This window comes from Anopheles funestus, chromosome 2RL (genome assembly GCF_943734845.2).
Source record: "Anopheles funestus chromosome 2RL, idAnoFuneDA-416_04, whole genome shotgun sequence".
Lineage (NCBI taxonomy): Eukaryota > Metazoa > Arthropoda > Insecta > Diptera > Culicidae > Anopheles > Anopheles funestus.
This window is the reverse complement of record NC_064598.1, coordinates 26215983-26230658: the sequence shown is the minus strand read 5'-3', so window position 1 is coordinate 26230658 and position 14676 is coordinate 26215983. Positions and strand designations below refer to the sequence as shown.

Here is a 14676-nt window from a genome sequence, read left to right as displayed (position 1 = left end):
CTCTCTGAACAACTGGAATGGCACAACACAAGTGCACACCTATACTGTCATAGTACAGACACGTCCATCCCTCAAGTCTCGAGTCATAAAATATGGGGACAGCAACGAAAGAAGATTCAATTTACAACAACAAAAAAACATGATCTAGAGGAATGTGGGCTTCCCGTTTCTCGCGCACTTCCACCAACACTCACACACACACACATGGTGTTCGTGTCGGTCGCGATCAACCCTTGGTGATCGTGCCTACATTTTCCATTGTTGCCTACCTCCCTTATCCGAAGTGGGAGATTACAGATGAATAATTTCTTATCGGTGCGTGGCATGGATCGGTTACGGGTTTTCTAGTACGGTTAAGAGATCTTACTCACAGCTGACCGCTGTCGAACGGATGGGAAAGAATCGAGTCACCTGCAATAACTGGAATGCAAATGTTACAATGGTGAGTACGGGTGTAAATCCGGGCTACAGGTAATGTTCGCTGGCAGGTAGGTTCGAAAAAGGTGAAATCATCTTTTGATGCCAGGAATAACGATGCAATTGCCCTGACCAGGAGGGTTCGTTTCTTAGCAAAAGATCGTGCAGCTCTATCCAACGTAGGGTTTTTGTAAAGATATGAGGTGTGAAAGGGACGTGATAGAAGTTCAGTTTTAACAATTAGCATCCCTAAAAGGTACCGGAATATAGTATAATAAATCTTACCAAAAGAACAGATTGACAAATTACGTTTTCCATATAACTAATACGGTTTTGGACTAAACAAAAACAAAAATAAATCAAATTGATTATTGAAAATGCGCCTTTAGATAAATGTATGTATAGAAGAATAATAAAAGTGATTTAAACACTCAAGAATATAGATTAATATTTATCAATAATACTACAATAAATTAATTATAAAAATATGACTCGTTATAAGAGACTTTTTAAAGCTAAAAATACTCCCAAGAGAAATACTGTCATTCACGATTGGCGATCATTTGATCGCCGGAAGGGCTTTCCAAAAATGCACATCAAACATATCTTCCCAAACTGCAACTGAAACAATATTAAGAAAAGACTTCCACTACTAGGTGTGGTGTGTCAATTTTCGTTCAATACGACAGTACGACCAAACCCCGAAGCGCAAGCATATAAATTGCGTACATACCGGTTCCTTTCTTGGGGTGAAAAACTTTCTACCCATCCCGCTGTATCCCATCCAGGAGACGATGCCATTACCGTCCGGTGGCTTCCACCCAGCAAGTTCACGAACCGAAGGAGATAAACGTGAGTGTTGAGCAAAAACCACAATCCAACATTCAAGCATTAAGCGGACGAACTCTTACCGCACACTCGTACGCTGTTTCTTCGTGCTGCATTACTTTTTTGCGTTGTCAGTGATCATTGATCATGAATAAGAGAAGAAAAAAAACCAACAACCACTTGATGAGAATCCTGACCGTCCGCACCTTTAGCTTCGATTGTGTCAACAGGAGAGAAAGGGTTGTCCACATACCGGTAAGGGTTTTAAAAAAGGGAGGAACGTTGCCGACAACGTGTTGGTATGCAACTGTTGGACATGGGCACGCACACACACACACAGCCCATGGGTTAGTCGATAGGTAGTCGAACAGTGGATGTTGGAAATTGCGAAAGAGAAAGGTGAAAAGTAAACGATGCGTGTTTTGTCCCCATCGGGGGAAGGATCGGCCATCGGTTTCAAACATACGCCACATGCACCATTATGGGGACGGTTGATATCGTTTGTTTGTTTCACTTATTACTTTTTTTTCTTTCTTCTATTGTGTCTTCCTCCCCGAAGGAGTGAGAGTTTTGTTCCAACATTGTTTCGCGTGAGGCAATTTTGGGTGCATCGTCACAGTGCGATCACATGATGATCGTGATTGGTTTGGTTTATGTTTCAACAATCGAATCATTCATACATTCGGCTGTTCCATAGTCGATGATAGTTTTATATACAATTGTGGTATTTATGGTGCGGTTTTTGTTTGTATGATTTATGTAACCACAATCGCCGATTTATGTTATGTCTATAGGTGCAAGACATAATTGTGTCGTTTGAAGTTTTCTGTCCACAAAAAATGAATGAATGTGCTGCATTTTAAACATTTTGAATGATATTTTATTAATTTCATTGTTATGCATTTTAAGCGTTAGATATGGATAGAGTTTTCTTTATACTAAAGTTCGGTGAACGATATGTCTTTTTTACCACACGAGACTAAAAAAACATGCAAATAACTAAAAGATTATAGAAAAATATGTGATATGAATAATTTATTCATTCTGTTTCATTTTTCTATCGCCCCTTAAGAATAATACAGAAGAAGAGAGAGATAGATAGAGAAAATTCAAACTCGACAACAAGCGACGAACCTCCTAATGATATTCAAAAAGAAATTGTTTAATAATATTTTACAAAATTTTATGATTAGTCGACGATTAAATTAGGATAGGAAATAAGCAAATAAGATGCTAATCTGATAACACTAACCTCCCATAATAGGACATTTATCTAATTTTAAAGGCAATTTGTAATAATTCATTCAAATTGAATTGTTTCATATAAAAAAATCGTACGACCTTCTTTACCTCGTTCTTTACGAAAAAAATGAATAAATAAAAGGTATTTTTCTTATCTCAAAATAAATAGCATCCACTGATTAGGAGGAATGGAATTATTTTTTAATTAATTGAAGAGGTGTTGTATGCTCAAAGTCAACGTGCTTTTTCTCCTCCATTAAAAGCAATCATTATTAAATAATAAAGTCATTTCTTTTAATCCAGCAGTCACAATCTCAGTCACAATATGCTCTAATAGCCGTTGGGATTAATGCCACATTTAATCTTTGCTTAAAAATTCGTTGTCATATTTTCCCGCCAGTGTTCCTTAATTTCATGAATCTATCCATTTCCTCGGCGGTTATGATGGGTGCATACACGAGTGCACTTAAGGAGAGAGAAAAAAACCTAAAACATTTAACCACCCATACAACACGAACACGTAGTTCCGTAGCCCAAACCAAAATCCATCCGGTCGGACGAAAGCAATAATACATTTCACTTTCAATTTCACGAACCGCGCACCCGTGGGGAGGGAACTCGCGGGGTGATGAAAATTAGTCAAACCCCCCTCACAGCCGGTGGCCATTTTCGGTCAATCGTGTGGCAGCATGTGAAGTGGGTACCGCTCCATATGGTGGTAGCGGCCAAGCAGGCAGGAAGGGATTAAATAGTGAAATGGAAATCGTACACCTTTGCTTGCCCCTGGTTCTGCCTCGTTCAAAACAACGAATCCACTTTTCGGCACACTACCATCATCCCGAACGAATGCGTGGCTTGATACGTTTTCGATCGAAAGTCAAACGTACTTCCTAGGCGTCGATGTACGGCGAAAATGCCGTCGAATTTCGTTTGCTTTCGATTTCTATTGGCGTGTGCGAAAACGCTCATTTTCTCCCAATGCGCTTGGGGACACAGCAACAACGCTGTACGATCAGGTGTGCATTTGTAAATGGTTCCCCAAATATAAATTTCGTTCGCCGGAATTCCGTCACAAAAACGTGACTCGCGTAGTGGAAGGAGAGGAGTGGAATAAACGGGCAGGGTGTACTTTTCACCACAACCGTGCGGAATTTGGACACAAAAACCGGATTAGGTTCTGCGATGTCCGACAAATGGTTGGGCATGTGTTGTCTTGGGGTTTTTTTTTCTTCCTATTTTCAAATTGGCATTCGATTAGCCAGCTGTTAGCTGGTACTACTATCGGTCGATCGAGTTGTGGAATGTGTGGCACTATTTTTATGGTTATTTAGTACGGCTAGTTAAGCTTTCTTCGCTGCGGCGTATACGCAGCTTAGCGCAAGAGTAGGTACGGCAATGGCAATTTGTCATGGGGAAGAGCATTTGAAAAACATTAAAAACCTTTTCCATGTACAATGATCACATTATGGAAGCAAAATATTGTAAACATTGCAACTAAAGCATAATAAAAAGATAAATTACGTGATGATGCGGACAATAATGTAATGTAAAATAAAAGTGCATTTTACTACAATTCACCCATTTTGCGAATCGGTGTGCCTGCAGCACCAGCTGGCTAAACATAATGTGCAACAAGACTGATGTTACTCACCTGTGAAGCACGTCTCGCTACTAGCTTTGACCGCGGGAAATGCTTACAGCGGTGAAAGCACACGTCCAATTCCACCCGTGCAGCACATTAATTCACAACGATCGCCAAGCCGGAGTATGTGCCTGCTGCTAGTAGGGATGATAGTGTTGAAAACCGGACTTCTGTTCGGGGTTTTAGTTGCAGGCTTAAAGGAAAGAATTTGGTACGAGTAAATAGGTTCACTATGAATTTAGCTAACACACAGATAGGAGGGAAAATTAATTGCCATTTAAGATTAGTTACTGCAGATGTTGGCCCCATTAGCAATGGTGTCGTCTAACGATACAATGTTGCATTGCGCACGGGTGAGTTTTTTTTTTTGCATTGGATCTGGAGTGTGAGTGTTAAGCAAATTGTAATACTAATTTCCTCTATTTTACACCGAAGGAATACTCAGAAAATGTAAGCTTTATTTACTATTTGTTCATGTGCTCGCATACGATTTTACTTTTAGAAGTAATTTGTTACTCTATTGAACTGCTTAGAATTATAGTTTGTTATAAGATGCTTGAATACTTATTAATATTAAAATTAAAAGTTTCACATTTGTAATTTCTATCCTTTTTAACCTTAAAATACGAATTGTTATGCTTTTCATTTCTTTCTAAAACGTATCATAACTCTCTGTTCCATGATCTTGCGGAGTTTATTATTAATTAACATTACTCATAGCGCTACCAGCCAAAGATAGTTAAAGATTAGCTCACTGCATAATGATTGTTCCCAGAACGACATCATTGCTAAACGATAGTAGCTCGCGGCGTGACTGGTTGGCGTGTGATCAGGACTGCTGGTTGTACTGGCACGCCTTCACCGCAATCATCTGCAGCAGTACGAAGATTGGTGAAAACACTTCACTGTACTCGAGCTGTATCTGGCCGGACAGTTTCATGCACACCAGGTACTTGAATCCGGACGTTAGCAGCAGAAAAGGAATGCTCCAAACTAGCCGATGCATTGCCTGCCGATGCTTGTTACCCAAGTACATCCGTATGCCAACGATGATGCAGAAATATGTGTTACAAAAGTCCCCGCAGAACATTGGCGAGAACAGGGCTAACCATTCGTTAGCTGTTAGCGTCCCCGTCAGCTCTCCGCTGAAAGCTTTCACCGTGAGCAGTATGGTGAACACGAGAAAAGCTATCAGGTTGACCAGTATTTCGAACTGTGTTATACCGATCCATTTGACTACGTCCACCAGCTTAAAGTAAGTCTTAATTTCTACCTCTTCCGACATGATGCTTGCGTGTGTGTGTTTTGTTACGGGCACGGAAACAGAACGTTCGACGAATTTAACGGCTAAGTTCGCAATTTTGGAAGAGGCCCGGATTGTTTCACCTTAATCGTGCGATACATCCGAATGTGCAAACATGAATTCATGCGTCGCTGCACCATAAAGTCGTCCTCGTCATGCAGCGGATGCAAATCGTCCGTGATGGCAATTTGGGACGTGTTGACCTCGTACTCGAACGCTTCGGGAAACTCAGCCTTTATCCGTAGCGCCAAATTTATTCCACGATTGATCGCCCGTCCGGTACAGTGAAGAAACACTTCGCCAAGTGGTGAGTTAAGAATATCTAGACAAGATTTTAGTTGGTACTGCAAAGGAAAGGATAGAAATGGTAAAATTAGCAGCGCTGCATAGAAGCCACCTCCGGTTGTAGCATTTCTTACCGTAAAATCTGACTTGTATGTAACGTATATATCGTTCTCGCGTGTAAAGTATTTAGGTAGCACTCGGTTCTTAACCGTATGTCGATCGGTTGGTTTGCGCTGGAACTTGTTGGTGTCGTTCTTTTTTCCGGCCGAAGCACCACCGCCGTCGGTGCGATTCCTTTTGCGTGGAGTTTTCTCCGTGGACTTTTTCACTGGTCCTAGTCCATCGCTGGTGGTTGCTGTGTTTGACATTCTACAAAGGGCCTAATCTATTGTATTTTGAAGCGATGGTTTCCATCCGGAAATAAAGAAAACTCCCGTTAATAAAGTTTCAATGCAAGAAACAAAACTGTTGTTGGTAGCACACGGTTTATTTGTTTACTCCAGTGACAGTCGTGACACGTGCAGGACAAAATGTTTGACAGATTATTTTGAAATGTTTATTCCGATGTAAAAACACGTTTTCGTTGTAACGATATGAAATTTAATTTTCTTTATTTTTCAATTGAATCGACTCGACTGGAACTTTGCCGAAACCCGATACCGTTCGTAGAGCAAATCAAATTTAACAAGGCAGATATGAAACCCCAAGAACCCCTGAGACTGATATGGTTGGTTTATTTTTAAAATCATTCTATTTGGACATTATTTCATTTGTTTCCAAATATGTTATTGCTCTCTGATTTTAAATCACATCGCGAGCATTTATTTTGCCTTCTTGGTCGTTTCCTTCTTCGCTCGGGATGCTGCTTTGCAGCGAGTCACAATGGCCAGTATAATGGCCAGCGCGAAGCCACCGACGATGAACAACAAGCCTGCAGCAAATGCGTACACCACCATGGGATATTCGTTGTACAGTTTGGCGTACATGCTTGGCATGTCCTTAAGATACTGAACAGCCAATTCCACGAGATTATCGCTGAAAGAAAGGAACAAACGCTGGTTAGATCAGGTTTAACACCGTCATGACGAGAATACTTACAAGGGTGACAATGGTACTGGAACTCTTGTAGCCTTTGCATTCTTGTACCAATCCTGGGCGAATGTTACAAAAGATTTGATATCATATTTACTTATTTCGTACCGATAATATTTTCCTTGGCGTAGACTACGCATTAGAAAAAGAAAAGGAGGAAAAAGTTGAATTTAACATGAATTTTCATTATACAGACTACCAATAACCGTAAAATACTTACAAAACGAATTCAGGCACATTTTTAACCTGGAAGCGAGTGGCTGTTTCACTCCCTTTTCCATCCTTTTGCACACGGGCAACATTCATGCGCGTTTTCAGATCAGCTGCGACCGCTTCCCAAACGGCAGTAAGTCGTTGGCATTCGACACAATTCGTTGTGTAACTATAACCACCAGATAATTCAATCATATGCTCCGGCACCTTTAGTGCACCCTGTCGCATACTTACAACATAATGAACCAGTCACCGGTAGTAGCGCCGCTAGACGCCTGGGTAAGATGCTCGAACGTTTCATCGGAAAGTTCCTTCACGTTAGGATCTTTGTTTTGTACAAGCTTGCCGATCAGAGCATCCTCCTCTATCGGACCATCGTACAGCAGGGGAACGCCGTGGCGGAAATACACCACCGCCGGTTCCTTGCTCGGACTGTAAAGCCGTGCCATAGAACTGCTCACCGCCTTTACAGCATGTGCCTGCAGATTGTCCTCAAACTCCTGTGTCAGTTTCGATAAGATCCCCTCAAATTTGTCGCAGTCAGGACAGTTTGGTTTAGCTGAAACAGATACAAATTGTAATGAATGAAACACTTTGTATCTATCAGCAACGCTCTACCGACTTACAGAAAAGCACAATGAAGTTGTTATGGCTGTGAAACTTCTTTACGAGATCATCTTCACTAACAGTCTCCAAGCTGGACCCACGGCAAATGCCGGTAAGGGCCAAAAGCGTAAACAAGAATATTTTGAGCATTACTGTTGAGGTACAATTACCATGGATGGATTATGGATATGTCGTAAGTAGAGAAATCACTGGAATGATGCTAAGTACAGTGAAAATATCACAGAATTTCCCGATAAAAGCGGTACGATCAACAAGTCTTCGCCAGCAATGCTTTGCGATGACAGCCGTGCCACAAGTGCATGCTGTCAGTATCGCATTTGACAGCATGCGTCGCACAGTGGGATAACGCAAGCGGAAAATGCTGCTTTGCTATTTTTTCAAATTAACAAACCCGTTTTCCGTTCTCAAAATGGAAAAATCTCCCTCAAAGCGAAAGTACAACTCCAGCAATGGTCCATGTGAAATGACTGACTTTATTAAATAAATTTCTTGTTCTGTTCGTATGGTTCTGCAGCCCATCATCTTGCTCTAGCGTTGTTATCTTTACCGTTTGCTTTAATACGGTCCTATCATTATGCCACTTTTTTTTGTAAATCAGTTTTACATTTGCTGCAGAACGATTACACGGAAAACATTAAAATCATCCTAGGAACCGTGATGGGAAAGGGGGGAAACGAAAATATGTGTCTTTAACAATACTTGATGCCGCTTTCCTCTACGATATTAATTAGATACCCGAATGGCTGTTTTTCTTTTGCATCTATACGCAGCATCCGGCTGCACTACCCGAGGCAGGACTAAAGGGAATTAGACAACACAAAACAACGCTCTTTAGGGGAAAGAACTTTCTTCACCCTCCGCTATGTAACAATTACGCCGGTCAATCATTCAGCAGACCAAGTGTTAAATAATACGTAATCAGTCGCCTCACAGGAATCGGACACCACTAGCGGCAGCATGCGCCATTAGCGTACCGGCTGCTTGTTGCGTTTCCAGCAGCAATCGCGCCTCGTTCAACCAGTCCAGAGCGGCCTTGCGCGGAGCACCTTGCAGTAAATTAACGTACTGGACCGTCTTTACCAGATCACCTCGGTCGAGCCAGTATCGCGCGCGGTTCAAAATATCGTACGTGTCCAGTTTGCTAAAGTCAAACGGTTTGTTCTCCAGTTCATCTTGCGAGATCGGCTTATCGGGACGGGCGATCAGAGCTGCTTGCAGGTAGGATAGCACATACATTGGCAGCCGCGCACCTTCGGCGGGAATGAGGGCCAAACGTCGCGAAACCTCTTCCACCTTGAGGAAACGTTCGCGCAGCGCATCCTCGGGATAGACACCTCGTTTAACGGCCGTCTCGGGTAAACCCTTCAACACAACGGCCACCAGTTCGTCACCTTCCGCCGAGCGGGCAACGGCTGCAATTTCATCTTTAAGTGGGCGCAGTTGATCGCGCCACGATTTTCCTGGCTGGCCGCTACGAATCGAAGACCACAGTGATTGGCAGGCACCCCATAGGGCTTGTGCTTGATGTGCGCTTTTCTCGGCGTCCGCGTGTTCTGTGGAAATGAACATACGAAATTAATAAACAATTTAACGAAACAACTGTTAAGCAATACATGTGCTAATGAGATAGAACTAAATGTAGTACAAATAAAATAAAATATTAGTCATAAACATGCACATTATTTGCATAACCGTACACAATGTATAAGTACCTTTCATTTCGGTATCTATCTCTGTCCTCGTTAGCACACAGTTTAAAGCAGTTAACGATGGCACACGAATGAATGAGTCAATGGAATGAGCAAGGAACGGATGTAACGCATCCGTACAGTAACATGAATGTAGCGCGTGTAGTGTAGTGCGGGAAAGAAGAGCAAAGAACACGGCAAACTGTTAGCGACCACAGACACACAAAACACAATCCTCTGTTGAACAGTACGAAAGTTAATATTGAGTCCACACATCCTCGTACTTACCGACTAGCGCATTGTGAATGCCCTTCAGCTTGCCCAGCATGGCGGCAAGCTGCAACTTGTAACTAGCCTGCTCCGTTGTGATCTTCTCGTCCAGCTCCCGTTGGAACTTTCGCTTCATCTCTAACTCCTTCTGGGTAAGCGCATCCTTCAGATGGTCAATGTGTGCCTCCGTTTGGCGCTTTATCTGATCGCGCATCTGCTGCTCCAGTTCTGCCCGTGTATGCAACAGCTTTTTCTGGTTCAACAAATTCAACTGACGCTTTTCCTTAGCAATTTCGTACTCTAGCCTTGCCTTCACTTCTTCGGCCTGATCCGAACCCCGTACGGCCTCTAGCGCACGGCGCAAATTTTGATCGCCCTCGATTTGCAGCTTTTGCAACTCCTTCTGATGTGCGATCACCTGCGTGTATGCGTGCAGTATGAACAGGTCCAGTTCATCCTTTGACAGGTTTAGCTTACGCTCGGACAGATTGATACCCGGGAATAGCGATTCCATTTCGTCCACAAAGTAGTTTCGGGCAGATTCGACCCGCTTCCAGTACTTTTCACCGAGCGTGGCGAGATCTCGTGCCGCGTAAACTTCATCCTTTGCCTTCTTCAAATGGTCCAGATAGGCGGCAATATTCTGCCGCGCCTTATCCTTCAGCTCATCCGAACACTTGATCTCGCGGCTGTTCAACAGCGAATGCAGCTTTTCGATATTTCCCTTTGCCTGATCGGCAGCTTTCTCGGCTGCCTCTAGGGCGGTGTCGCGCGCACTGGTACGATTACGCAGCGTGGTCCAGCTGCTTGAGTCCAGCTTGTCGATCGATGCATCAACCACCTTACGAACTTCCTCAGTGTATGTTTTCAACACATCGACAGCGTGCGCATACTCTTTGATGGCGATCGTAGCGGCCACCTCGACCTGCTGCTCAAGATCGCTGATAGATTTTGGAACTGCTTCACCACCGGATGACAAAGGAACCGGTTTCGGTGGTGCTGCCGCACTTTTGGCAGGAGCAACCGCCGCACTAGCAGCAGAAGCGGTGCTGGTAGCTTTGGCTGCCGTTGTCGGAGTGGAGACGGGCTTCGGTGCCGCTTCCTTCTTCTTCGGTGGCTCAGGTACCTTTTCAGATAGGTTGATGGGCTCGGGTTTTGGTAGCGGTGGCGAAGGTACGGGCACATGAACCGACTTGGATCTAGTGACGGGTGGCAAATCAGGCTCTAGAGGAAGCGAAAAGAACAATTATAATTCCATTCAACCATACTTAAAACCAGCATTTTCAATGGATCTTACTCTTGTCCTGCTTCTTTTCCTCTTCTCCGCCACCGAAGAAACCAGTAATGGTCGACGTGTACTCTCCGATTGTCTTACTAATATCGTCCATCTTTTTGGAAACCTCATCCAGAGGATGCGTTTCCTGCAGCAGCGCCTTTAGCACCGGTTCCAGCGCAGGAACATTCGTAATCAAAGTTTTACGGAATTCATTATCGTACCTGCAAAAAAAAAAACACACACACGTATAAGAAGGTAATCGAAGAGGCATACCGCGATCGCGATTAAAGTCTCGCCGAATTATCTTATCAGACAGAGACACAAATCAGAAGAAACACTCACTTGGCGTACGTTACAACGCCTCCGCCAATAAGAATGGGGGATAGAACCACTAGCACCTTTCCGAATCCTGCCTCCTGAAACGGTGGCAGATTGGATCTTCGTGCGCTTCCACTGTACGATCGACTGGCGGCGAACAGCTGGGCGGACGGTCGCTAAAAGAGAAGAAGCACCAAACTATTAGATCACGCTCTTTAGGGCACAAAAATAAACACATCTTGCAACGTCAAGCGCGTACAGCTGGGAGGTGGTACGCAACACAACCAATGCACCTCGGCCGAACAAAATTCCGTGCCTGATTTTTTAAAGACGTGCCATCAAGCACAATGCAGCCGCGATGCGTACACACTGGCTTGCTTGCTGGCAAAATGCACCGACACGATAGTAGCACCACTGATATGGAGCGGTGCATTTCCCCCGCATATTATGACATAACACGCTCGCTTTTTTTTCGCATCCTCTTGCAAATCCTGACCCGGTCACAGTCCGGTCGATACCTACTTTCGAATTGTTCGCGAGCGCCTTCTGCACCAGCAAACGATACATTTTGCTGCGGCTTTGCTACTCTGTAACTTGTGTCACGCGTCGAGCACTCTGCTCCGGGGGAAGCCTCTGGTATCTTGGGGCCTCTTTTTTGATCCGACTCTGGCAGAAAGTACCGCACAGCACCTGATTCGAACACCGCAGATTCGCAGGGGAAAAAATCGCCAGAGAAAAGGGGGAGCACCTTGACATAAGCGATTACGACGGCAGAAAAACATTTGGTTGACAGCTGGCGTACTGACAGTTACAAATGTCAATCGGTGTTGTAATGGAACATTTCAAAAAGTACGCTAAATGCACAGGCTGGAAATAAATTATTTTTCGCCTGTTTAAATTGTTTAAAAAATATATTTTACGAAGAATATCCCTGGTTTGATTTTTTACATGCGTTCAAAACGGATGAACTTCTCGATTCGTGTACAAGTAATCCAAAGCCTCAAGCAACGCACGGTAGTTTACTTCCTGTCGATATCCTGCGCAGAAAATGAAAAATAAACCAACCATAAAAATTACTAACTCTACAATGTTGCTCCTTCGTCATTTAAGAGCTAGACTTACCAACTTCAACAGCAAAGTATTTGCAAAGACATTCAAACTCACGGGTTGAGATTCGCGTATGCAAATCACGTGTAGCAAGCGCGCGCAGCAGTTGATTTCGCGCCACGTGTCCAACGTTTTGTGTATCGAAATCTTTTAACAGTGAACCCAAGTTCGATACAATATCCGCGTGCCGGGCGAGCTTTTGCATTACCTTCGACACGATGGTACGTTCGTTGAAGTTTAAGAAATTGACCGGCTGTTCGTTGGCCGGAAAATGACTACACGGTACCAACAAAGGAGCCTTCTCGAGGTGGGGCTGATAGTCCACTTCGGCGATAGTGTCACAGAACCGTTTGTAGTCCACCGTTGAGCAGGTAGGGGTACGGAAATATTCGCAAAGCAGTTGCATCTCATTTGCAGTTAACTGAACGCTGCCCGTCGCTAGTCCTCTACAAAACTGTGCCTCACTGATACGATGATGGTTGAGTGGGTCAAATCCCTGCATAAAATCGATCAAACGTAACTGACGGCGTACAGTTTGAGCTTTCACTTTGGCCAGCACCCGAACGATATCTCTTTCTCCTGGCATTGGTTTCGACGGTTGTATCACATCCTTGTTAATACTTTCGATAACCTTCCGGTACGCGAGCATGTCTTCTGTTTCACCAGTTTTGATCACTCCAATATCTTTCAAGAATTGATCATAATCAAATCCCAGTGCATCACCGTATAACCTGTCCAGCAAGAATGCGTCCTGTTCCTTTAGCTGTATGGCACAAATCGAAAAGACTTCACGAGCTTGGTTGCAGCTTACGTGTCCATTGCGATGTTTATCAAAATCTTTAAACATCGGCTCGATCGCCACTCGTTTGCAGGCAATTTTGTCTTTCAATTTCGTTACAAGCTTCTGTGCATCCTTGGACGCATCCAACCCAAGCTGATGTTTCCCAGCGCGGGGTAAATTTTTCACCAACTGCGGAGGACTGTCGACTTGTTTGAAAGCTCCCTTGTCCAGATGTGGCTCGGTAAATACGCGATTAATTTCATCCACAAACGTTGTCCAATGAATTTTGCACGGATCCTTCGGATCGGCGTACCGCTCACAAAGCTGTTTGATTTCCCGTTCATGCAGCGGCAATCGATCGAGAGTCGAAAGTCCTATCACGTCCAGGCAACGAATGAAAGTACTTTTGGCTAGCCAACCACAACGCAGGAGGTCGTACTGTTGGAAAAAATCTTTCATGCTGATCGTACTATTCCAGATGTGGCGCTGTACACGCAGCAGCAGTTCCTCGATTTCGTACTCTTTGCGTGCCGGTTCCAAACACGGATGAAAAGCAACGCGCTTACCAATCATATCTGCCACAGATAGTGACCCAATTTCGGTACGATCCAGTTGCGGTAGCTGAGTGTGGATGACTTTGGGAGGAACTGCCGCATCATCCTGTTCGCGATCGAGTGCACCATCGTGCGCATCCAAGTAACGAAAAAGTTGATCAATTTCATCGATAAATGCCTTGTAATGGAAGTTATGCCCATCGGTAGAAAACCGCTTGGCGAGTAACACCGTATCGGACTTTGCCAGCGTTACTCCTAAATAATAGAGTACACGCGCAGCGTAGCGGATGGTACAGAATGATCCAGCATTTGTCGTCAATGAATAATCTTCAAAGTAAGGCGTTAAAACCTGTTCACGATAACGCAACGCCTTGGCAATCGACATCAGGATAAGGGACAGCTTACGATGTTCGTACACGGACAGACGATCGGCAGCGTTCCGGACATCTTCATCGGACGTCGTATTAGCCGCATCACCAAACAAGACATCACAAAATTGATCGTACGACGTACGCCCTGCAGTTGCGCTGAAATATTCAGCAACTTCACAGATTTCTTCTTTGCTTACAGTTTCTCCCAGCTGGCAGAACAGTATGTTAGCGAACTCGCACACCGGTATGGTTCCTGAATGGCATAAATCTTCCAGTTGGAACTGGAGACGCAGCTTTTCTGCGATTGGTTCGAGCCGCGGACGCACCTTTTCGCAAAACTTCCAAACCGCCAGTAAATGATCATGCTGCGCAAATAAAGAAGGTTATTTTAGACACACATTTTGGACAGAATATCACCGGACTACGTACCTTCGCATGGATATTATCGTCGCAGGGAAATTTCGTTTTCATTGTTAGTAATTTCGATTCAAGTTCCTCGTCTTTCTATATCACTTGTACCAAGGCTCGATTACACTACAAATCACTATTCTTTCAATGTAACTTTAATGGCTACTTTGATTAGTATGATTGGTTTCTTTCGTTAGCACGTGGTTCAGACATCCGCCGTACGTCTTTGGTAGATTAGAAACCGGAACGATTAA

General features: G+C 43.9%; 5 protein-coding genes across 6 annotated transcripts; all 5 read right to left on the bottom strand.

The window, feature by feature from the left end:
- Window positions 1-4804: 4804 nt before the first annotated feature.
- LOC125765350 (transmembrane protein 203) lies at window positions 4805-5414 on the bottom strand. The gene has a single exon (XM_049430374.1). The coding sequence runs from the start codon at window positions 5412-5414 to the stop codon at window positions 4959-4961; it is 456 nt and encodes a 151-aa protein (XP_049286331.1). The 3' UTR covers window positions 4805-4958.
- Window positions 5415-5476: 62 nt separating this feature from the next.
- Window positions 5477-6087, bottom strand: LOC125765348 (ribonuclease P protein subunit p20). Its single transcript, XM_049430372.1, has 2 exons — window positions 5852-6087; window positions 5477-5776 (listed from the first exon to the last, which is right to left on the bottom strand). The coding sequence occupies exons 1-2, from the start codon at window positions 6083-6085 to the stop codon at window positions 5477-5479; spliced, it is 534 nt and encodes a 177-aa protein (XP_049286329.1). The 5' UTR covers window positions 6086-6087.
- LOC125765334 (thioredoxin domain-containing protein) lies at window positions 5995-7945 on the bottom strand. The gene is made up of 5 exons (XM_049430355.1): window positions 7649-7945; window positions 7257-7581; window positions 7030-7191; window positions 6816-6941; window positions 5995-6752 (listed from the first exon to the last, which is right to left on the bottom strand). The coding sequence occupies exons 1-5, from the start codon at window positions 7776-7778 to the stop codon at window positions 6539-6541; spliced, it is 957 nt and encodes a 318-aa protein (XP_049286312.1). The 5' UTR covers window positions 7779-7945; the 3' UTR covers window positions 5995-6538.
- A 157-nt stretch (window positions 7946-8102) lies between these two features.
- LOC125765300 (MICOS complex subunit Mic60) lies at window positions 8103-11949 on the bottom strand. 2 transcript variants are annotated; one of them, XM_049430273.1, is made up of 6 exons: window positions 11724-11949; window positions 11226-11377; window positions 10905-11104; window positions 9626-10831; window positions 9362-9382; window positions 8103-9202 (listed from the first exon to the last, which is right to left on the bottom strand). In XM_049430273.1, exons 1-6 carry the CDS (start codon window positions 11766-11768, stop codon window positions 8577-8579), a joined length of 2250 nt encoding a protein of 749 aa, XP_049286230.1. In that variant the 5' UTR covers window positions 11769-11949; the 3' UTR covers window positions 8103-8576. The 2 variants fall into 2 exon arrangements, with proteins under 2 accessions (XP_049286230.1, XP_049286231.1); XM_049430274.1 differs by lacking the exon at window positions 9362-9382 and having other exon boundaries at window positions 11724-11948.
- Window positions 11950-12093: 144 nt separating this feature from the next.
- LOC125765301 (uncharacterized) lies at window positions 12094-14589 on the bottom strand. The gene is made up of 3 exons (XM_049430275.1): window positions 14444-14589; window positions 12324-14379; window positions 12094-12238 (listed from the first exon to the last, which is right to left on the bottom strand). Exons 1-3 carry the CDS (start codon window positions 14483-14485, stop codon window positions 12156-12158), a joined length of 2181 nt encoding a protein of 726 aa, XP_049286232.1. The 5' UTR covers window positions 14486-14589; the 3' UTR covers window positions 12094-12155.
- Window positions 14590-14676: the final 87 nt, after the last annotated feature.